Genomic DNA, 24,783 nt, shown 5'->3' on the forward strand with positions numbered 1-24,783 from the left:
CTTTCTTTCAATTAAAACCGTTCCCAATTACCGTGTTTTATTGTAACTGTCTAATAAACCAAACTTCTAGGTTTTATTCATAATCTTTTATCACACTGTGAGAAAATTCTGCTTTTTGCTTCGCCTCCATTGAAATGACACATATTGTACTTGAAATTTCTGAATAACCAAACCAACTCAAGAAACAACATATTCTTGGAATGTTGTCCCGCACTGAAAAAAATGGATTTAGATCAATTTTAGTATAAAAAAAGTAAGCTGATTAAAATGAAATCGATTTAAGTTGTAGAAAAGTTAGTTAATCAAAAAGAAAAATTCAGATAGATTTGGATACGTATCTAACTTGCATTTAATTTTTATCTTTTTTCTTAAAACGCATGTAATGAAGAATTATTTAAAATGCATTGGTCTTCATTTTTCTTACGCATGCTGTCATTCACCACATTATAAAAAATCAGCTGGCCTTTTACTTGATTTTCTAAAGCAAAGTTGGTTTCATATATTTAGTAGACCGAATAACAAAAAAAATACATATATTTTTTCTCCCCTGGTTTTACTTCTCAACGAAGGTAACATTTCATCTATTTTCATTGTTTGCTGTTATTTTGCATTCAAATAGATTTTCAATTTAATGGATTATAATGGACTTTTAAAACAATTGAATATAATGGTCAAGTATGTCCCTGCAACCTCCAGGTCACCCCTTGGAGAACGGGCTGGCGTATATCTTATCTTGTTCATTCTGTAACAAAATGAGGCCTAAAATCCATACAAAAACACAATCACCTGTAACTAGTCGAAACCCTACGGGCCCGATTTTTGAATACCACTTCTGTACTTTCAACTCGGCTGTTTTTCCTTCTCCTCTCCCCGAGTATCATTCTTGTGGTTCAACTAGTGGTTTTATAAAGTTCAGTACATGAAGACCAAATGTGTTTGTCAAAACTTACTTCATCCATTTGCCAGTTTTAATAAAAATTGGATGATGTGAACAAATCTTCTACTGGTGGGGGGATTCAAAGATGGGGGAAACGGGGGGGGGGCATCAATCTATGCTGTACCTTTTTCTCCCCCATTTCAACCCAAACTTCCCCAATACAACCCCCATTCCACATATGCCGACGATCATCGATTCCGTTCCCCCAAACCCTCACTCATACCATCCCTCACGTACCCACCCCGCCGCATCCGACCATTGCCTCTCCTCTTCCCCTGATGACAAATGTCTCTCAAACCACACCCAGATTTCCCACTACAACCCAGGTACTCCCAACAAAATTCCCATTCCCCCATGTCTGGCGATCGTCCTCCTTGTTCTTTAACACCCACTTTCAGACGCCCCCACCATCGAGCCTGCTTCTCCACTTGTTGACAACTGTCCCTCAAACCGTACCCAAAGTCTCCCCTCAAGCCATGTATTCTCCAACACAACTCCCATTCCACATATGCCGACGATCCTCCTCTCGTTCTCCCAAACCCTCACTCACACCATCCATCATGTACCCACACAGCCACATTCGCTTATTGCCTCTCCTCCTCCCTTGATGACAACTGTCCTTCAAACCGCACCTCAGGTCTCCCACTACAACCGAGGTAACCACAAAAACAATCTCCTTTCTCCTCATAACTTACGATCCTCCTCCCCGTTCCCGCATCCCCTAACTCACGTCATCCATCACCTACCAACCCCACCATATCACCTTTTTGCCCCTCCTCCTCCTCCCCCTGTTGAAAACTGTCCCTCTAAACGCGTCCCAGTTCTCCCACATTTCAATCCAGGTATCCCCAAACACAACCTCCTTTCTCCATTCCGACGATCCTCCTACCCATTCTCCCAAAACCTCATTCATACCATCCATCACTTAGCCCTCCACCAAATCCGCCCACTTCCTCTCCTCATCTCATGATAACTACTGTCCCTCCAACCGCATCCCAGGTCTCTTATATTTCAACCCAGGTATTCCCCAACACCATTCCCATGCAGCCATGTCGAAGATTCTTCTCGTCGTTCCCCAATCCCCCACATTCACAACGGCAACCATCACGTAACCAACGCGCCAAACCCTGTCATCGGGCCGCCTCCTCCTGATGAAATGCCGGCGATCTTCCATTCCGCTCCCCCAAACCCTCACTCATACCATCCACCGTGTACCTACCCCGCAACATCCGTCCATTGCCTCTCCTCCTTCCTTGATGACAACTGTCCCTCAAACCGCACCCCAGGTCTCCCACAACAACCCAGGTATCCCCAACACATCCCCCATTCCCCCATGTCCGACGATCCTCGTCCCATATCGCAACCTCCCCTCCATTTACACCACCCACCACCTCCCTACGCCTTCAAGTCCCCCACAGCACCACCTACTTCCAATGATGCTACTGTTCTCCAACCTCACCCCAGGTCTCCCACTACAACCCAGGTATCCCCCATGTCCGAAGATCCCCTACCCGTTCCTCACCCGCCATCTTCAAAACACGCATCATGTCTACACGCATCAACCCCACCGTGCTTCCGCCTCTTCCTGATGACAACTGTCCCTCCAACTGAACACCCAGGTCTTCCCTCAGTTCAAGCCAGGTACTCCCCAACAGCATCCCATGCACCCATGTCGAAGATATTTCCCGTCTTTCCCCAACCCCCCCCCCTACTTTCACAATCGCAACTCTCACGTAACCAACGCGCTAAAACCTGTCAACGCACCTTCTCCTCCTCCTGATGATGACAAATGTCTCTCCAACTGCATCCCAGTTCTCCCCCACTACAACCCTGGTATTCCCAATACAGACCCCATTCCCCATATGCCGACTATCCTCCAATACTTTTCAGAAACCCTCACTCATACCATCCGTCATGTACCCACCCCGACACAGCCATCCATTGCCTCTCCTCCTCCCATGATGACAACTGTCCATCAAACCGCACATCACTTACCCCCACTACAATCCAGGTATCCCCAAAACATTCCCCATTCCCCCCAAGTCCGACAATCTTCGTCCCAACAGGCAACCCCCCATTTACACCACCCATCACCTCCTTACTCCTTCAAGTCCTCACCCCACCACCTACTCCCCCTGATGACAACTGTCCCTCCACCCTCCAACCGCACCCCAGGTCTCACACTGCAAACCAGGTATCCCCCATGTCCGCAGATCCCCTTCCCGTTCACCCACCCCCATATTCAAACCACGCATCACGTCCACACCCATCAACTCCACCGTGCATCCACCTCTTCCCGATGGCAACTATCCCTCCAACCGCACACCTAGGTCTACCCTCACTTCAAGCCAGGTATTCCCCAACACCATTCCCATGTACTCATGTCTCAGATCCTTCTCGTCGTTCCCCAACCCCCACCCCCGCACCCATGACGTAACCAACGCGCCACACCCTAATGAAAATAACATTTCATCTTTTTTTCAATATTTGCTGTTATTATCAATTCGCTGTTTGGAGGACGGGCTTATACCCTGTTCATTCATTTGCAAATTGAGGTCAAAGTTGGGAATTGAGCTAATTTTTCACAATCAGTACAAAAACACAATTACCTGTTTCTAGTCGAACCCCTATGGGCTCAATTTGATAATACCACTTCTTACCTTCAATATGGTCATTTTTCCTCCTCTTCTCCCAGAGAATCATTCTTGTGGTTCAACTAGCAATTTTATAAACTTCAGTATATGAAGACCAAATGTGTTTGTCAAAACTTACTTCGTCCATTTGCCAATTTTGATAAAAAATGGATGATGTGAACAAACCTTCAACCGCACCCCAGGTCGCCCCCACTTTAAGCCAGGTATCCCCCAACTCAATCCCCATGCCCAAATGTCCAACGATCCTCCTCCCCGTTCCCCACCCTTCGCATTCATACCTCCTATCACGTAACCACTCCGTCATACTCCCAACCGCGCCTCCTCCTCCCCTTGATGACAACGGTCGCTCCAACCGTGCCGCCGGTCTCCCCCCTTTACAACTCAGTAATCCCCCAACACAACCACCATTACCCCATGTCCAACGATACTCCTCCCATATCGCAATCCCCCACCACTTACACTACCCATCACATCCCTACCCCGCCAAGTCCAAAACCGCACCACCTCCTCCCCCTGATGAAAAATGTCCTTCCAACCGCACATCAGCTCTCCCCCACTACAACAATGATATCCCCCAATCCACGATCCCCCATGTCCGAAGATCTTCCTCCCTGTTACCCCAACCCCACATTTAAATCACGCATCACGTACATGCCCCGCCACATCAACCCCTACGTACCTCCTCCTCTCCCTGGTGACAGCTGTCCCTCCAATCGCACCCCAGGTCTCCCACTACAACCCAGGTATCCCCCATGGCCGATGATCCGCTCCCCGCCATCTTCAAAACACGCATCATGTCTACACGCATCAACCCCACCGTGCTTCCACCTCTTCCTGATGACAGCTGTCCCTCCAACTGCACACCCAGGTCTTCCCTCACTTCAAGCCAGGTATTCCCCAACACCATTCCCATGCACCCATGTCGAATATCCTTCTCGCCGTTCTTTCCCGCCATATTCACACCCGCACCTGTGACGTAACCAAAGCGCCGCATCCTGCCACTGCGCCTGCTCCTACTGATGACAACAGTCTCTCCGACCACATTCCAGGTTTCCCCCATTTCAATCCAAGTTTTCCCCCAACATAACCCCCATTACACCTATGCCGACGATCCTCCTCCCCGTTCCCCTAAATCTTCACACATACTATCCCTCACGTGCCCACCCCGCCGCATCCGATCATTGCCTCTCCTCTTCCCCTGATGACAAATGTCTCTCAAACCACACCCAGATTTCCCACTACAACCCAGGTACTCCCAACAAAATTCCCATCCCCCATATCTGACGATTGTCGTCCTCGTTCTTTAACACCCACTTTCAGACACCCCCACGATCGAGCCTGCTTTTCTACTTGTTGACAACTGTCCCTCCAACCGCATACCAGGTCTCCCCCATTTCAACCCAGGCATCGCCAAACACAACCTTATTTCCCCATGGCAACGATCCTCCTCCCCATTCCCCCAACCCCTAACTCACACCATCCTTCACGTATCCACCTTGCCATATCACCTCTTCGCCCCTTCTCCTCCGCCTGATGACAACTGTGCCTACAGCCGCATCCCAGGTCTCGCCCTCTCCAACCAGTTATCCCCCAACACAACCCATACTCCACGCACTTCCGACGGTCCTCAGCTCACCCCCATTCCCCTACGACACCACCCATCACTTCCTTAACCCGGTGCATCTCCCCCTGATGACAATTGGTTCTCCAACCGCATCCCAGGTCTCCACCTCTTCATCACAGTCATCCCCCAACACAACCCACATTCCACACATTTCCAACTATCTGCAGCCTCGTTCCCCCACCACACGTTGACACCACCCGTCACGTCTGCATCCCACCATATTTCACCGCGCCTCCTCTTCCCCTGATGACAACTGTACCTCCCTCCAACCGCACCTCAGGTCTCCCCTTCTTCAACCCAGTAATCCCCCAACCCAACCCACATTCCATCCATTCCGCCGATTCTCAGCCCCGTTCTCCCACTCTCTTATTGACACCACCCATCACGTCTACATCCCGCCATATTTCACCACGCCTCCTCTTCTCCTGATAATAACTGTACCTTCAAACGTACCTCAGGTCTTTTCCCACTCCAACCTAGGTATTCCCCAACACAACCCCTATCTCCAATGTCAGAGGATCCTCCTCCCCTTTCCTCCATCCCCACATTCGCACTACGCATCACGTCCCCACGCCGCCACATCAATCCCACCTTGTGTTCTCCTTCCTGATGACAACTGTTTCTCCAACCGCACCCTAGAGTTCCCCTACTTCAACCCAGGTATCCCCCATCAGAATTCCCAAGCCCCCAACTTCGAAGATCCTTCTCGCTGTTCCCGATACCCCTACAATCACACCCGCAACCATCCCGTAAACAGTCTCTCAAAACGCGTCCATGGCCTCCCAAACTTCAACCCAAGTATCCCCCAATACAACCCCATTCCACCCATTTCAGACAATCCTCCTTCCAGTTAACCACTACCCCCCGCAACCTTCACACCACCCATCACGTCCCCACCCCGCCACATCCTCCACCACCGCGCCTGCTCCTCCCCTCGATGACAACTGTCCCTCCAACCGCACTCCAGGTCTTCTCCATTCCAACCCAGGTATCCCAACAAAAAAGCCTTTCCCCCCATGTCAGACGATCCTCAGCCCCGCTCCCCACCCCCTACATTGATACCACCCATCACGTCTGCATCCCGCCATACTTAACCGCGCCTCCTCTTCCTCTGATGACAACTGTACCTCCAACCGCACCTCAGGTCTCCCCTTCTTCAACCCAGGTATCCCAACAAAAAAGCCTTTCCCCCCATGTCAGACGATCCTCAGCCCCGCTCCCCACCCCCTACATTGATACCACCCATCACGTCTGCATCCCGCCATACTTAACCGCGCCTCCTCTTCCTCTGATGACAACTGTACCTCCAACCGCACCTCAGGTCTCCCCTTCTTCAACCCAGGTATCCCAACAAAAAAGCCTTTCCCCCCATGTCAGACGATCCTCAGCCCCGCTCCCCACCCCCTACATTGATACCACCCATCACGTCTGCATCCCGCCATACTTAACCGCGCCTCCTCTTCCTCTGATGACAACTGTACCTCCAACCGCACCTCAGGTCTCCCCTTCTTCAACCCAGGTATCCCAACAAAAAAGCCTTTCCCCCCATGTCAGACGATCCTCAGCCCCGCTCCCCACCCCCTACATTGATACCACCCATCACGTCTGCATCCCGCCATACTTAACCGCGCCTCCTCTTCCTCTGATGACAACTGTACCTCCAACCGCACCTCAGGTCTCCCCTTCTTCAACCCAGGTATCCCAACAAAAAAGCCTTTCCCCCCATGTCAGACGATCCTCAGCCCCGCTCCCCACCCCCTACATTGATACCACCCATCACGTCTGCATCCCGCCATACTTAACCGCGCCTCCTCTTCCTCTGATGACAACTGTACCTCCAACCGCACCTCAGGTCTCCCCTTCTTCAACCCAGGTATCCCAACAAAAAAGCCTTTCCCCCCATGTCAGACGATCCTCAGCCCCGCTCCCCACCCCCTACATTGATACCACCCATCACGTCTGCATCCCGCCATACTTAACCGCGCCTCCTCTTCCTCTGATGACAACTGTACCTCCAACCGCACCTCAGTTATTCTCCACCACAACCCGGGTATCCCCATCACAACCCCTAGCCCCCATGTCCCAAGATCCCATCCTGTTACCCCAACCCCACATTTAAACCACCCATCACGTACACCCCCCCCCCCCCCCCGCCACATCAACCCCTACGTGCCTCCTCATCTCCCTGGTGACAACTGTCCCTGCCGCACCCCAGAACTCCCCCACTTCAACCCAGATGTCTCCAACACCAACACAACCCTTATGGCCACCCTCATGTTCAATCAATTCCAATCGCCGTGCGCGCTGTTTTCTACCCCCCTCCCCCATTTTTTACCATACCGTCAACCGCCTACCCCCACTTACACCCACTCCCCGACACGGAGAGGGAGAAAAAGGGGGAATGTTGGGAGGAGGGGATTTACAAAAAAAACGTAACTTACCTGATCACGTCCACCACGCCCCCCCCCCAACGTTCCGTCCAACTGCGCCCCCAGGTCTCCCTCAATACAACCCGAATGTATCCCTTCATATCAACGCCACCCCCACGAAAAAAGGGGTTTACAAAACTTAAAAATATTTTAAAAACGCGATTGGATAGTTTAAATAGAGTAAAACGTGAAAATGAGTGAAACAACAAGTAGCTACCTTGAATAAGAATACTTTTCGATTAATACATTCATTATTTTACAATAGAACTTTACAAGATTATAATGCATAATAATCGGATAGGATCCTGTTTCTTTTATTCACAAAACAAGATAATAGATTATAACTGACTACTTATGGATATCTTTGCTATAAAAAAAACAGTAACATTTAAGTTCATTTTCAATCAGTTGTTGATTCATTTTTAAAATTTTAAAGAGACAGGCTATCAAAATCCAATATAACGTCAATTATCATTGTTAAAACTTCTCGATAGTTTCAAGATTGTTTGTCCAATTTTTCACCAATTTAGAAAAGTATGGCGACACGACTAAAAATATTTTGGCGGCGCAATTTGAAAAAAAGTCGGCGCAAAATTAACCCGCGGTGCGAATAGGAAACACGGTGTAAAAACGGTACGCGGTGCGAGATACAACGTTTTTTTCTTAAAATTGCTGGCTTCGACCCGGTTCAAACCATTCATTCTCATCGCTTTAATATCTGCAGTAAACCCAAATGCGGGAGAAACAAGCCTTCGATGTCAAAACTTTTGGTAATGAATCAAAAAATTCATACAGAATTTTCAAACTGAAAACTGTTAAAATCCAGCAACCAGTTTTAAGCGTTAAGAATCTGCTATCTTATGATTTTTTTCACCCGTCTTTCAGAAATTGTGAAAACAAATATGATGAGCGGTGGCCGGTCAATAAGCAGAATGGTCTAAGAGCAGAAAAACAGAAAAATATTAAATGTTATAAGCTAATCGGTAACTTAAGTATCAGAATTTGAAAAAAAAGAGCAGAATTATTACCGAAGAAGCAATAGTTTATGCATAATTTGAATAATTTAATCGAGATTTTTTCTTAACTCAATTTAAAAAAAAAACTTGATAAAAATATTCTATTCATGCATATTTTATTCAGTTTCTTGGTATTATTAAAGATTAAAGAAAAATTTCTCAATTAACTTATATAAATCAATTTGAGTCAATATTTTTCTGTTTTTCTGCTCTTGGACCCATTCTGCTCTTAGACCATTCTGCTTTTTGCACCGCCTCCATAATGAGCAACTGATAACCGTTTATAGTATCTTTTTAGAGCAAAAGTTTACTTGAATGTAATCGATTAAAGTTCCATCTGCCTTTCGATACAATTGCAATCGATAAAATCCAACTGTAATCGAAAAATCAATAAAAGAACAAAAGCCATTTCAATCAATTATCTTTTATTTCAATCATTAATAAACCATTTTCTTTGCCCATTTTATCTTAGGCTTTGCATCTAAGGTGCTACCATAGACTTTGGTTTAAGTAAAATTTAGAAAACATTTTAGCACAATTTGTTTTTTTTTTTTTCAAGAAAAAGTTGGCTGAAGAATAGCTGCGCTTACATCCGGCACGAGACAAATTGTGCGCATCATACCGTTCCCGCTTAAACTATTGTTACGAATTTTCACTATTACGAGTTTTCGGGGGCTATTCTCATGCGCGAAGGACCGAATGCGCGAAAAAACTCGTGGGCGAAGGACCGAAAACAAAATTAGCTGAAAATCATTTTTTTAAAAGAAGCAATTCAATTAAAATGAAATAAATGCAGCAATATTTTGCTTCTTTCATAACGAAATACTTGAAATATAAAAATAGTTTCAAACCGGCGGCTGTCAGTGAGAATTTGAAAATTTTGCATATTTCTGCCGTTTTTTATTCGGCCAATATCAATATTGAGTCCCTGGAATGTTTACTTTCTTTCCAAATTTTAGATTACTGAAGTTTGATTGGCTCATTTTTACTTCTGCGCATTCGGTCTTTTGCATATGAGGGATTCCACCCGAGTTGTCGCCTCTCACGAATCGAAAGTTGTAATTATAATCAAATACAATTGTAACAAATTCTCTATTGTAGTCCGTTGGGCGCTTTCAACAGTGCCGAAGGAGTGCGGTCTGTATTTAGACACACGCGTATTCACACTCGTCAGTAACCAGAAAACTATGATATTAACCAATCAGAATCAAGACAAGAAAGAAATTAATAGATAATATGTAATTATTTCGTGAGCTCATCTTGATTCTGATTGGTTAATATAGTATTTGTCTGCTTACTGACGAGCATGAATACGCGGTTGTTTGAATACTGCTACGTAACCAGTGCCGAAGTACAACAGTGCCGAAAAAGGCGGGAAAGTTTCAGAATAATTTAAACGCACTTTATAAAGAGCGGGAAATTACTTACGCTAATTATTAAAAAAATCACTCCAATTGTGGCGCCAAAATGTCTGCAACTGCAAATTATACAATTAATTTGGCGCAAAAACGTCTAGGTTGCAATTTTTCTCGCTCAAAATTCTAGAGTGTCACTTAAGATTGTAAGCGACCGCCGTTTGATTTTTGATTGCCGCACTCAATATGTTGAAATTTGCTCTAATTTTTGGCACTGTTGAACTAATTTTTTTTGGCACTGTTGTACTTCGGCACTGTTGAACTGCCCCATCCAGGTCTCGAAACTTTCTGTTTTTTTTTGAGGGAGGGCATTCCCCTCGGTTAACAAATCGTAGACGAGACTGCAATTCCTCATACGATAGTTTTTTCAAAACTTCCCAAAAATTTGGTATAAAAGTTCTTAGAGTTTTGTTCCAGCCAGCATTCCAATTCTTGCAATTCCTCATACGATAATTTTTTCAAAACTTTCCAATAATTTGATCTAAAAGTTCTTACAGTTTTGTTCCAGCCAGCATTCTAATGTCTTGAACTTCTCCTTGATAAGTTGCTAGCATCATAGTGAGTTCGCCAAGTGGCAGGAAAGGCAAACTAAAAAAAATTTGGAAAATTTCTTGAATTTTTTGATCGTGCATATAAAAAGTATATAACCCAAATTCCTGAATTTTTGGCAAAATGCACTGGGAATAGAGAAACCAACAACCAGAATTTTACGAGACGAAGAAAATTTTTCGATTAGCTTGTATGAAACCCGTCTCGTAGTCTGTGATAATATTTTCGGGCATGAAAGAAATTCCCGAAATTTCTTGAATTTTTTGGCGCAAAATGACAAAATTTTTTTGATGTATTTCCTCAGTTTTTTCGCCGAGTAAGGCCCTAACAACAGGAATTTTCCATTCTTTCGAGTACACAAATATAGTGTAAATCTGATAAAAATGGAGGTGGAGCCATTTTAACAGTTCCATCAGCGAGAAAATTTTTTAAAAATGCCAAAAATTTTAGGCCAAAATCCATCGCAAAAATCAAAATTTTATTTTCTTGATATAACAAGAATCGTTTCTTGCTCAATGTCATAGACCATGACGGATCAATTTTGATATCCGAGAAATTTTTTGGATTTTTTGGCCAAACTTTATTTCGTTTTCTGGTAATAAATCGGCGGGTTTTTTCGTAACTCGGAGGCAGAAAATTTTCTTTTTCGTCTTCGTTCTGCAATTCCTTGGAAAAATCTTGCAATTCGTTTCAATAAGATTTTTCAAGTTCGAAGTAGGGTCTGTTTCAAGTTTTTTTTGAGTTTTTCTCGAAATTTTTGATAAGCTATTTCATCTTGGGGCGGTAAATGATTATGGTTAGAAGGTAAATTTATAATAAGAATTTTCTGTAAATCAATAGAAAGTCTGGATCCACAATTATTGTCGATACATTTGTAATATTGAATAAACACTTTTTTTCGTTTTTTTTTTAAAGAAAATCACATCACTTTAGTTTTTCCCCTCGGTTTTTGCGTTGAACTTTTGAGAAATTCATTGAGAATGAACTGAGAAACAATTTGAAACTTGCTAAAAATGAGTTCAAGATTTGTTTACAAAGCGCCAAATAATGATACTCAACCCGAGAAATTACTGGTGCCTCAGTCTCAGCTAATTGCTTGTCAATCAAAGTCTGCTAAAAGCTACATATTTTAGTTTTTATGCTAAAAGGTTGGTTTGCTAAACGATCGGTCCCCGCAGCAAATCTAAAAACACTACTTACAAAAATGTATCACAGCTGAGACAACAGTTGTTTAGCCAAACTATGTTTCATTTTGAATAACACATGCACTCATAATATGCATTCATAAAATTCAAAAATCTGTTGAAGTTTGTTAATATGCATTCATAAAATTCAATTCAAAAATCTGCTATATTGATCCTTTTTATCAGACAAAACAAGAAAGCTGTCTGAGTGTTCAATTTTGAGTCTGCTAAAAAACCGGTATGCTGAAATCACTTGACCCTTTGCTGCCATATATTTACTTTTACCAACACAGGCCCCTCACTTGTATGTAACTCTCAGAGTTTTGACCTAACCGTTGCAATTTTTTCATGAAAACGTTCTAGGAAATGCATAAAAAACGACACTTTTGTTCTGTTTTCAACGTCGAGAAAAAATTTGGACTTTTTACACTCCTTCTCTGTACTCCATTACCGCCACCTACTCCACTAATTAAGCTGAACTCCGAAGGGGAGGTTAAATTTGGGAAACGGGATAAATTTAAAAAATCAACACGCTTTGCTGACCTATTTTTGCATCGTCGAGAAATTTTTTGATACTTTTTTGAAATTTCGAGGCATAGGTTTTGGAGAAAGGAAAGGAGGTTTATTTTATGAGGAGTTTTGTTTTCACAAAGAAATAGAAAAAAAACAGTTTTAGAAATCGAGCAGGCTAAGAAAGCTTCAGAAGCTGTAATCTTTGGCGGAAAACTGGAAACAAAATAATACAGATTAAAAATCATTAGAAAAGATTTTGAATGGACTATAATCGATATCAAGATTCTTGAAAAATTGTGAAATGTAATGAATTATAATCGATTGCGTGGTCTTTCAAACCTTGTTAAGAAAAGATACAATATTAAAGAAACTGTTATTTCGAGTTCAATTTTTTCTTTGAATTTTCTATACTTTCTCATATATCTTTTTAATTTTTTAAGTTTTAATTTTTTAGTTTTAATTTTTGGCCTCAAAAAACTGAATTTTTTACCTGAAAATTTTCCTAAAAACTTTTCAGATAGTTAAAAATCTGTCAGATGGCACGCTAAAAAACTGAACACTAACCGAGTAAAAAACCCACCCCGAGCATAACTATTCCGACACTTTCAATATTGAACTTTGGCAGAGTAATGAAAAAAGGGCATTAGAGTCTTTTGGATCAGATGATTCCGAAAACTGCCTCTTCGAAGTAGTACAAATTTTTTGATCTCGAATAGATAAAATTACAGGCATGTGATGAATGGAAAACATGTTTATGGAAAAAAACATAATATTTTTTGTATCATAATATTATGTTTTTTCCCATAAACATGTTTTCCATTCATCACATGCCTGTAATTTTATCTATTCTTTGGTTTGGCTAAAAAAGATTTTTATTGTACAATAAATAAATTAAACAGATGGAAAAAGAGAAGAGCTATTGTAACAAAAAAAATCATAAAGCGACACATGCTTGTTGAGAAATTTTGTTGTGATTTATTTACCGTTTTTTGCAAACCAGTCATTTGTTACCTATTCATCTACCCGTACAAGTATACCGTTTCCTAAGCCACAGCCAAAGGTGAGTACATGGAATTTCAAACAGTGTGCGAGAACAATGACTTGAATGATTAACAGCTTTTTAGCAGCTCTGAATCATTCAAAACTTTAAAATATGCGCTCTTTTCAGATATATGGTTTTGCTTTTTCTCATTTCCACTCATACTTGGAGTTTGAAATCTAAAAACTAAATTGTCAAATTGCATTAAAAATTGGCGTGGTGAACAAAAAAACTTTTGTGAACAGATTTTTCCTCCATACTTGTATAATCGTAGTAAATAGTTTCCAGGCGATATCTAGTTACCGAGTTATTCAAAAAACTTACAAACACAAATCTGATTTGCATGGGAGACATTATTTGGCCAGTACGGCCCGTTATCAGGTGTCTCATTAAGCGGAGAACAAAAAACAATAAATTACTTACTTCTGAGAACCAATGGATCGTTCTACTGGTAATTATTAATTACACGCACGCTTCGTTATACCTTCCTTTCAACCCTTTTCTATCATAAAAAAAAATATTTTTTTTTCTCAGAGAATGCCAATAAAGTCATTTTTTCAAAAAACTAATTTTCCAAAAACTTATGACTAGAACTAATCAATTGAATCAGAGACGACGCTTGCAAACAACTGACTCAAGCGATAAAGTAATCTAAGACAATTTTGAACATTTTTCGAACTTAAGGTCTAATCGACCCACTGTTGCGTTTATTTCTATAACTACTTTTTATTTCATTTTCTCTTTGTATATTGTGTTAACTTCTTGTTCAGTTATGACATATGTCAATGGATCACTCTTGTCTAATTATTTTTTCCGTTAAATTCATAATTTTGTGCGCAAAAAAGTTCATTTTCTGTATATATTTAATTTTCATGAATTAATTCATTGCTTAAGTCCATTCTGCGCTTATAAAAACATTGTAATTAGCATTCTGATTTGAATTTCCAATTCTGACAGTTTGGTTTTGTCGGTGTTTGCATAAACCAAAACTCAATATTGGATGTACTTTACATTGCATCAGCACGCACTTAAAACAAATAGGAAAATTTAGAACTTGAAATGTGGAGGAAAGTGGTACCAAGTACCAATTTTTTTAAGATTTAAAACTTGAGAGCTTGCAAGTAAGAGAACTGCTATTTCGTGCTGTCATGCATCATTAATTAACTTTTTCTTTCTTTCTTCAACTTAAAATTTTCTCACAAAAAAATTTTTTCTTCTGATATGATTAGAGTTTCAATTATTTTCCCGTACTCACTTCATCCCTCTTTTTTGTTTTTAAGATTTTTGGCTGTCTCAACAAATCACAACCTCGAAAACCGTTCATGATAAAATGGAATTAAAAAAGGGGGGAATGAGGAATGAGATATCAATTTTGGTTCCCTTTTTATGAATTGGTTATTTTTCAACATTTTTTAAACAAAATTTCACACAATATCGCCCCTCAGGGATTTGACACCCGGCTGAGCAAGAAAATACCACCTTTGTACTTTTTTTAGATATCAATTTTTGGCTGACTGACGCTAAAATTTTTCCAAAGGCGCCAATATATACTAAATTTAAGGTGCGAGCTCGAGCCGAAAAACCCCGATTTTTTGGTCAACATTTTCCAAAACGTGCCTAAAAACGTCTTTTTTGGCCTGTTTTTGCAAAATTTTGCCTGCCACGCAGATAATTTGGTCGAAACACGGTTTTTATCGCTATTTGTGAGAGCGCAATTCGACAATCAATTTGGTCGATCTAATAAAGAGGTCGCCAAAATTCTGGTAACTTTTTTGAAAATCCCCCCCTCGAGTAAATGCTTCGAATATATGCTATTGCTATCAATGCTTCTAGGTTTTCAAGAATTACCAATAATCGATGGGCGAAGCTGTTGGTTCTATCCCGACAGACGAAGTCGGATCAAGAGATTGGCACGGTTCTGATTACTCCAATACCAATTTCGTAATGATTCCCGAATCACAGAGATCAACCCAAAGTATTTGGAGTCATATTTATCCAAAACAGAACTGGTTCGAGGAGATGAAAATATGCTTAGAACGAAACAAAACAGGGTCAGATGCTACCGAGTGGATTTTGTCCAACTTCTACAGGTGGGATAATTTGAGCAATCTTCAAGCTTGTGAAGATCTGTCACCGAAACAAATACGATGTTTGACGTCTGTACTCCAAAAAACGTTCCTATCTTTTACAGCTGACAGAACCGTTCTCGTAGAAACTCTAAATTCAACTGGAGTAATGCACCGTCAAAATGTGCTGTCAACGTTCTTGCTTCACTTTTCGAAAGGAAACGATAAATTCCGAGAATTTTTAGTTTCCGAGAACCTCAAAGCACTTGTCGAACAGGAAGTTTTCGAGAAAATACGAAGAGCGTTTTTGGACCAAAACTCGGAAGATTCAGCGTCACGTGCAAAGAAACGAAGAAATAAACTCTTCGACCCCGTGGAAGAAGTCGAACAAATTTTAGTGAATTTGAGTTTGAATGAAGACGCTCGTAAAGAAGTTCTGGAAAAAATACTTTTGTTTGATGATCTAACCACTTGTCTGAATGCGTGCGACGAACTAACAAGAAAGCAAATAAGAACTTTAGAGCAAAAACTTGAGTGTGTTTTCTATCAGCTGAAAACCACCCCTGTTCCTTTACGATTGAATGAAACGGAGATCTTGAAACATGTAACAAAGGATCTACTGCTTTCAGACGAAGCAATCGATTGGTTGCAAATCTGGATGTCCAAAATCAAATCATCGGGACCAGATCTCAACGAGATTGATAGGTGCGAAGATTTGACCAAGCGCCAGATTTCAAATCTCAAAGAGCGACTAAGTGATTTCTACGGAGTAGACCAAAATTCCGGCAAAAAACGAAAGCGATCTGACCCGCGAGAAGACTTTTTGAGTCATCTGTCTGAAATACTGGTTTCTAACGGCATCAATGATTCAGCTCAAAAATGGATACTCAAAGAAGCGCCGAAATTTGAGACTTTAGACTCATTGCATGATTGCGAAGATTTGACGACGAAACAGGCCCGGAAATTGAAAGAAGATCTTCGGGAATTGTTCGAAACTTTTAAATCAACAAATTGTGTTATTACAACATCTCACAAAAAATTTGTCTCTAGAACGCAACAAGAAGCTACAAATCAATTTTTACAAGTTCGAACGGAACATGTAAAGCCTACAAATTCTCAGGCAATTATTTCTGAGTCTCGTGTCTTTTTGGAAACGAGTTGCATGGAAGTTGATGAGAAGGATTCTGAAATATCATTCACACCGCTGATTTTATTTCACACCGAAATGCAGGAAAACTTCCTGGTTGAAAAGTTTGCTCTGTGTGAAGCAGGTGTGAAATATATTTGCGATTCGGTTCCTGAACATTTAAGAGGCGAGACCCCCGTTTTCTTCAAGTCAATTTCAGGAACCCCGGTCATCGATTTCGCAACTTTGGACCAACAGAGTTTTGAATGCATTGGTCTTTTTGGTCCTCTGGAAGCCGTATTTAGAAACCTACAAGCATATATTTCCGAATCGAAATTGCAGGTTTTAGAACACGAATTAAAAGAACAAAAATCAGGACTATATTTAATCGAAGTTCAAAATAAGAGACGACAGTTTTTAGTTTTCTATTCTGAGAACGATTCCGATTTTGTATCCGTGAAGAAAGACTCGCGAGCCGTCCATTTATTGCGTTACATGAGTCAACTCACCAATAATGTAGTCATGTGTCTAGATGAGAAATACCAGGAAAGATTGTCAAACGAAGGCGAAACAATTGACGTGAAAAACGACCGAAGAACGAAGTACAATCTGAAAAAACATGAACTTCAACCTGAAACTTTCGTTTTGAAAAACGTGGGAGTCCTAAGAAACAATTCGATAAACAACTCACAGCTATTTTGTTCACAAAATAGTTTGATTGCAGCAAAATTTGAGAAAGTTGAGCGCCAAGAAAAAACAAAACCTTTGAACAAGACGGGAAACGTTACAGAAATAGCAGAACTCATGGATTCCATGATTATTGAAGACTTTAGTTCGATTTCCGATGCTTTCAAAAGTGACTACACGAAGACATTTTTCCCGAGGAAGTTCGAGGAGTTCGAATCGGAAATTGCACAGAAAATTGAATCAATTCGACCACTAGAAGATACAAGCACTAATGATAGCGTCCTAACTTCGGTTGCTCTACACTTCGTCGAACTTTGTGGTTCGAAAATACAATTTGAAGTAGTAAAAAAATATTTCACTTCAAATTCTTCTCTTCTTCAAAATGATGATTTGGGGAAAAATCGAATCAATTTTTCCAGTCGCTCAATAAACGGACCACTTTCAAAGGAGGATGAAACATCTTTGAAAAAAGAAATTAAATCGGACGAAAATGAAAATAAGTTTGCTCTGGATAAATTTCTGCTTTGGAAAGCATTAGAAGATAATGGAGGCTTGCCTGAAGCGTTTCTTGAAAAAGAATTTTCTGATACATCTTGGAATGACATCAGAGACTGCGCCATTAAACGTTTCAATAGCAGCATTTCTAGAGTGCTCCAATCTAGAGCCACAAAAAACCTTGACAGCCAAATGAAAAATTGTGAAGCCAAACTGGATTATTCAAACCTGCCAGAATTAGCCAAAACATGCATAGACATTTTTATTGAATGGATGTGTAATCTTGTCCAGCTATACAGCGAGAAAGCCAAGTTCGTAACGTTTTGTCGTCAAGAAGTGCAGGGCAAACTTGACCAAACTAAGAAACAGAAATTGGACCAACGCATTCAACAATTTTTCTATGAAACTTTCCTGAAGAAAAAAGTTGAACGCAGAGACACTGATCAAATTAATTTGGCTAAAGTTCGACAAATAAGGGATTTAGTTGGCTATTCGAATGTCTCAGCCAAATATCAATGCTTGTACGAAAAGATTTCACTTGAGCCTGCAAAAACAAGGATTGAGATACATCACATGACTGTTAGTCGCGCGGAACATCAGCGTCTTGCGACATCGGATGATGTCCTAGATATCAGCCAGCTGGATTTCCCACAAATTGCAACACTAGAGTTTCCAGAAACTGAGGAACTTCTTAACGCCTTCCCACTGGAAAACAACCTGATTTTATTGGTTTGCAATGTCGAAAAACTATCAAAAACCGTTGTGCATAATCTGTCGAACGTCAATAAACCCGTTTTAGACATGCCATTTGGTAAAAATGTGAGCTCGGCGTCCTTCGACTACAAGTCAAGAGTCTTGGCTATTCAATCGATCATTGACCCTGGAATTGTGCATATGTTTAAGTTCGAAGAAGGTTTCAGCTCGCGACACAATTTAAGACTAGTTGATTTGAACAAACTGTTTGGCGTTGAGAAAATCGTGGCGTTGTGTTTGCAGCCAAATAGTAAATTTTTCTGGTTTGAGAGCGATGGCAGAATCCGTAAAATTGACTACAAAAACAGTGCCATGGTTGAAGCTATCAAATTGGACGGCGTTGGTAAAACAACACTTAAATGCACTTCAGAAGGATCTTGTGTGGTTGCCATCAAAGACGATGACGATGCATGGCCTGTTATGACAGACACTGGAAATACGCTACCAAGAGTCGAAGGCTTGTCCAGAGATGTTGCTATCTTCTCGCTATGCAACCAGATCCTGGCTGTGACTTCTTTGGACTCCTACCTTTCTATTCATCAGATAATAGTTACGGGAGCTCAGCATGAAACAAAACTTAGCAAATCATCTTTGGACCACCAGAAAACCGAGGGATTAGAAATGAACACTGGGGGCATCAAAGAACATTGGATCAATTACGTTTACTGGATGTACACAAAGTTTCCTTGCAACGATCTTTTGGCATCGAACCAAGCTGTCAACAACTTCTGGATTACTGTTGGGAAAAACAGTTCCGACATCCAGTCAAAAATTTCTCAAGAAATAAGACGAATTTTGAGAAAGATCCAGAAAACTCGAAAACCAACAGACTATTTGAAATTTCGCGAAAAAGATTTTGAGGAATCGCTCTCCGGCATCACAGATATTGAAGTATCTGGAATACCTATGGGTACTTTCCTTAAACGCCTAATAACTTTTGTCCCGATTCAAATTGCGCGGTGCCAGTCTAATCAATTTTCCATTTTGGATAATGGTCAGCCCGTATCTCTGGATTCTGTCAATGAAGTTTTTGATTTAATGGGAAAAATCAATTATGGATTCTATGAGAGCATTTTTAGGGCATGGCCTGGAAATATTAAAGTCATATCTTCAATGGGCAAGCAAACGACAGGGAAGAGCTATACCCTTAACCATCTGACAGGATCCTCATTCAATATTGCCGGAACCAGATGTACAGACGGATGCTGGATGACCGTGAAAGAGCAAGATGATTGTCTCTACGTCATCTTAGACTTCGAAGGAATTGGTAGCTTCGAGAGAACTGAACAAGATGACATGCTTTTATCCCTGTTCAACAGCGCAATTTCGACTACTACTATTTTTAAAACCGACAAAAGACTCGACAGAGATGTCGACAAAATGTTCAACAAGATCAACATGGGAAGCGATCAGCTTAAAGGAAATGAAAAAGTGTTTAAAGGGAAGTTCATGATTGTCATTAACGATGTCGCAGAACAAGATGTCAAGGACACCCCAAAAGAGTTCGAGGAAAAAATCAGCAACATTGTAAAAAAGAGTGAAAAAAACTTCATCGAGAACCTATACAACAGTGACTTCGAAATAATGGCGTTCCCAGCATTTGAGAGCCGCGAATATTACGAGAGTACTTCAAATCTTCTCTCTATAGTGCTGGAAGAAATTAGGCCGGTTTTCACTTCAGGGCCAGACTTTTTAGAAACTGTTAAATTACTAATGGCAAAACTGGCCATCAGTGATTTCTCACCCCTAGACCGTCAACAAATAGATGAAAGAGCGCAATCCATAAGATCTATGCTGAACTTTGCTATCTATCTTGGACAAATATCCGACGAAAGTCCCAAGAAAAAAGAATTGGACTTGAAGAGCTTTGACGACTCGACGTTTAGGATCCCACTTGAGAAAGAAATCGATTTAGCCGGAGTGGGAAACGTAACACTGAATGATTTCGACACTGTCTTCAAAGAAAACCAACTTGAGAACACTGTGATGCAGTTCTTGGCCATAATGGAGCCCAATTGTGAAAACTTTGTCGAGTGGCGTAGTGGCCTCCAAAACTTCTTAAGGGAGACTATAATATTCAGATTTGAGCGAATTAAGCAATGGCTTGACGCCAACTTCCAAATATGGACTTCCAGAGATAATGCGGAGTATGATGACGTCATAAATATTGTCATGGAGAACCTTGAAAATCGAAAGACATGTTTTGAGCAGACATATAAGTTTTGCGAGGAGAAATGCACTGAATGTTTTTTGAAATGTACACAAATTGCCAACCACAAAAGCGGCCATAAGTGCTCGACTAGCCACCTTTGCGCGGCCCAATGCGAATACTGTGAATTTGGCATGAACAAGTGTAAAATTCCTTTCGGCCATGATGGTAAACACGTGTGCAGAGAGATGTACATCAATCATGTATGTAGCGAGTCCTGTAAGTTCAGCGAGTTAAACGGTTGTGATGGCGAATGTCAGAAAATCACTGGCCATGAAGACGAACATGCGTGTTCGGAGAAAAGACATCCCTGTAAAGAAGTTTGCACTCTAGATGGCTGCGACGGACGTTGCATCATTGACTGTGACGTAGACCACACTGTTCATAAGTGCACTAAGGAACAATGCATTAACAAGTGTTCCCTTCCCACATGCACAAATAAGTGTGCGGCTTTGGACCATTTTCATGGAACCAAATCCTCGAGTAAGTTTAAGGAGGAACAAGGTATGGCGGACGAGCCCGCGTTTCTTCTGGAAGATGGGGAGACGCAATATGACTGTGCAGAACATTTCTGCGGAAAAGAACACCAATGTGACAAAGAGTGCGAGCATGACGGCAATTGTCGTGTATGGACTGAAAAGCAACCCGAAGACGAGACCTTTGAGGGTGAGAGAGATACTTTTACTTACAACGTCAAATTTGCAGAAATGGGCAAGAAGGAGAAATGTCGCCAGAAGTTGAAACCTTTCACAACAAGGCACGATGGAGGTCATTCATGTTCAAAAGAAGTTCACTTCTGCACGACTATCTGCCCAACATGTGAGAACTTCTGCAACAAAGCAGCCAACCATGAAAACAATGGAGACACTTTGCACCGTACCAGACATGGTAACATGCGAAAATGCTTTTTCGTCGCAAACGAAGATGAAATTCAAGTTGGAACTCACAAATACAAAGTGGGGGAGCCAGCAGTTGCTGAAATATGTCACGTGTTTTGCAAATCTCTTGGACGAGGACACATTCACATAGTTGAATGCGACAGCGAAGATTCGACTGCTTGTATCTATAGTGCAAGAAAGGATCAAAGACGCCATGAGTCTACAAGATACCATCCGAACCCAGAAAAACCCAAAGACGAAATCACTCATAAAGCTTATTGGGCGTCCGTTGGGTTCGAGGATCCCTGTCAAGAGATTGATGCCGAGGACTTCCAGAAGTGTCCTGCGTACTGCGCTGCTGAAATGCACGAGGAAGAAGAAGAACAAATATTTTGTGAAAAGCCCCTTTGGCATAACCCTGTAACTTCTATGGCGGAAATTTCTCGCATGTCTGGATTCCTCACGAAAGATGGACATGTATTCCCATGTCAGCATCCCTCAGGAATATATCATTTTGTTCTATGCCTCGATGCTTCGGGATCCATGACCGGAAAACCTTGGGATGATGTCATTGGAGCAGTTCGAGTTTTTGTAGCCCAGCGACTAGTTTTATCATCATCAACAGACAGGATGTCGATTGTAATTTATAATTCTAACGCCAAAATAGCGGCTGAGTATGAACCAATTAATTCATTTTCTAGAAACTGGCTGACATTCATGAGCGGAGGTACGGATTTTAGCATAGCTCTCAACACTGCTGATCAAATAATTGGAAGCCATTTGGATGAAAACATCAAGCCTGTCTTGATTTTCATGTCTGACGGAGGAAGTTCCAATGGAGAAGTTGAAATGGAACAACTAGCCAGGAAATACTGTGTGTCCAATGGTCTCGATGTCTACACTCTGGGATTTGGAATTATCCAATTTGAGAAACTAAAGGAAATGGCCAGATTGGGCAGAGGACAGTTCTTGGAAGCTGTAGATGGACTGCAACTCAGAACAATGTTCGTAGAAATTTCCGCAAAGCATCCTGCTAACATTGGAGTGTCATTCTAAATTAGAAATCACTGATATCCTAAAATCTAATCGAGTTTGTGTAATTTCCAAAAGAAGAGTGCCAAGTTATTCTATCTAGGGCTAAAAGCATTAAGATGTTTTAAATACATTTTGTTTCTGGTAACAATAAAAAGAACCTATTTTTGCGCTTTAACTATTCTCTGGGCATTTTTTTCAAGAAAACTGTGCTCTTAAAGCCCGCCGAACTGTTTTTCAAAAAATAACTCTGAGATAAAAAAACTTCATCTATTCACACAATTAATTTTTTAAAAGTTTTTTAAATGGATTTGCCTCAAGCAAATTGGAAAGAAGGATCAACCGTGAAAAATTCCACAAATCAACTTAGAAAGGAGAAAATATGAGATTGTTCGGTTGATCTGAAAAAAAAAATGAATCATGGTTTGAAAAATTTAAGTTTTTCTTGGGGCTATTATCTTATCAGTAAACCGCTATGTTATCCGCTCTGAAAACTTGTTATCTTTGGCAAGCTAATACCTTATTACTAGAACACTTAACTACCAAGTCGGTTAAATCTTAGCGGTGATCAGTTTTTTCGCAGACCGGTTTCTTACCACAAATGACAAAATATAACTTTGATTGAGAACTTAGTGGAGGAAGCTATTATTGACGCATAACTGATTGACTAAAAAAGTGCGTAGACTGGGATTGAGCTTTAGTAATTCAGCCAGTTCTCTCAAAGTTAGTTAGAAGGAAAAGCTGAACAGAACAAACAAATAAAGCGACAAAAATTTACGCCCTCAAATACTTTCGTGCTGGATGTACGCGCAGCGGAACAAACGTTCGCTTCTTGCCAATACCGCATTCAAACTAAGCTCTGGCTCTGTAAGTGATTGGTTCTTACAGAAAACGCGGTCTGCTAAACACTTATTGTGTACTGGGACATTTCACGGTCAGAAAATAAGTTGATAGCTTTAATAATTATTGAGGCTATCAACTGATTTTCTGACCGTGAAATTTCCCAGTCTACGAAAACTAAATATTTATTAAAGAGATGATCTTTTTACTAGACTAATTACTGACTCGGCGTGAATAATTTAAATTTTCTCAGAGCTAGTATTTCATTACTAGACCCCATAAAAATAAGACTGAAAATTTCTACACGTTTTTTTCGGAGTTTTTTTCTTATTACTAGATCCCATTTAGATCCCCCGTCGGAAAAAAGGCAACATTTTTCAAACAGAGGGAGAGCTGAGTTTCGAACCACTTGCGATACACCATAAAGCGCGAAAAAACCAAAAAAAATGTATCTCGAACTTGAACGAATTTTAATGAAAATATCGTGGGCTGAAAAATCAAGAAAAATTTTGTTGCAAATTTTAAAGAAATCAATTACCTTCAAAAGAAAGGAAGTATTTGGGCTTAACTGTTATCCTGTTACTGGGCTTATCCATTCTGGGCTAATCTTTTTCATTCTGATAACCAACAGATGAAAATGATAAGAAAACCTTTCAATTGAAAAATTGAGATACAAAAAAATCCCAAATATACTCAAAATTTGTTCAATAAATCTTGCAACCAAATAATATGCATATCGAACCAGAACAATCGGGGGTGAAAGGCCCTCTCCGGTAATTGCTTTAGTATGAGACCACCATAAAAAAAAACGAAAATCGAAATTTCAAAAACATGACAGCAAGAATTGCAAATAATTGCCACAGAATAAAAATTGCCAGAAATCGGAAAAAACTCTGAAAACCTATGAAAATAACCCAATTACACCAAGAATTATCAAGTATGAAAATTATTCGCAACGGTAAAAAAAAGTAGATCACAACAACAAAAAAAACAGAAAAGAGCGCCAACAAAGGAAATAAAAAAACAGTCAACAAAAGAAATTTCATTCAGAAAGAATCACACCCCTGGATCTCGTGCAAAGCTTGCGGCACATTCCTTTGCAGACAAAACAGTCGAGTCAATCTTGCAAAGCAATCTGGAAATATATCAATTTTTTTGACACATTGAAATAATACGTTAAGCCATCAGCTTCCATCGATTTCAAATAAAACTGCTCACACCTAAAATACATTTATCTAACTCGAAATTAAGTTAGTTTCACGCATTTTTAGAAGAAAAAAAATCAGAAACCATGCATCCGAAAAAAACTGAAAGATTTTTACACGAAAAATTTCAGC

At 40.9% G+C, this 24,783-nt stretch overlaps 1 protein-coding gene across 2 annotated transcripts; it reads left to right on the forward strand.

Moving 5' to 3' along the window:
• Positions 1–455: 455 nt before the first annotated feature.
• Positions 456–22,761, forward strand: LOC134843803 (uncharacterized). Of its 2 annotated transcripts, none has more exons than XM_063860087.1 (2): positions 456–569; positions 15,194–22,761. In XM_063860087.1, exon 2 carries the CDS (start codon positions 15,218–15,220, stop codon positions 22,628–22,630), a length of 7,413 nt encoding a protein of 2,470 aa, XP_063716157.1. In that variant the 5' UTR covers positions 456–569; positions 15,194–15,217; the 3' UTR covers positions 22,631–22,761. The 2 variants fall into 2 exon arrangements, with proteins under 2 accessions (XP_063716157.1, XP_063716158.1); XM_063860088.1 differs by lacking the exon at positions 456–569 and adding an exon at positions 13,321–13,381.
• Positions 22,762–24,783: the final 2,022 nt, after the last annotated feature.

This window comes from Symsagittifera roscoffensis, chromosome 4 (assembly GCF_963678635.1).
Source record: "Symsagittifera roscoffensis chromosome 4, txSymRosc1.1, whole genome shotgun sequence".
Taxonomy (NCBI): Eukaryota; Metazoa; Xenacoelomorpha; order Acoela; family Convolutidae; genus Symsagittifera; species Symsagittifera roscoffensis.

Excerpts from the sequence above, each read along its gene's own strand:
- LOC134843803 (XM_063860087.1), top strand. The coding sequence starts at position 15,218 with ATGGGCGAAGCTGTTGGTTCTATCCCGACAGACGAAGTCGGATCAAGA.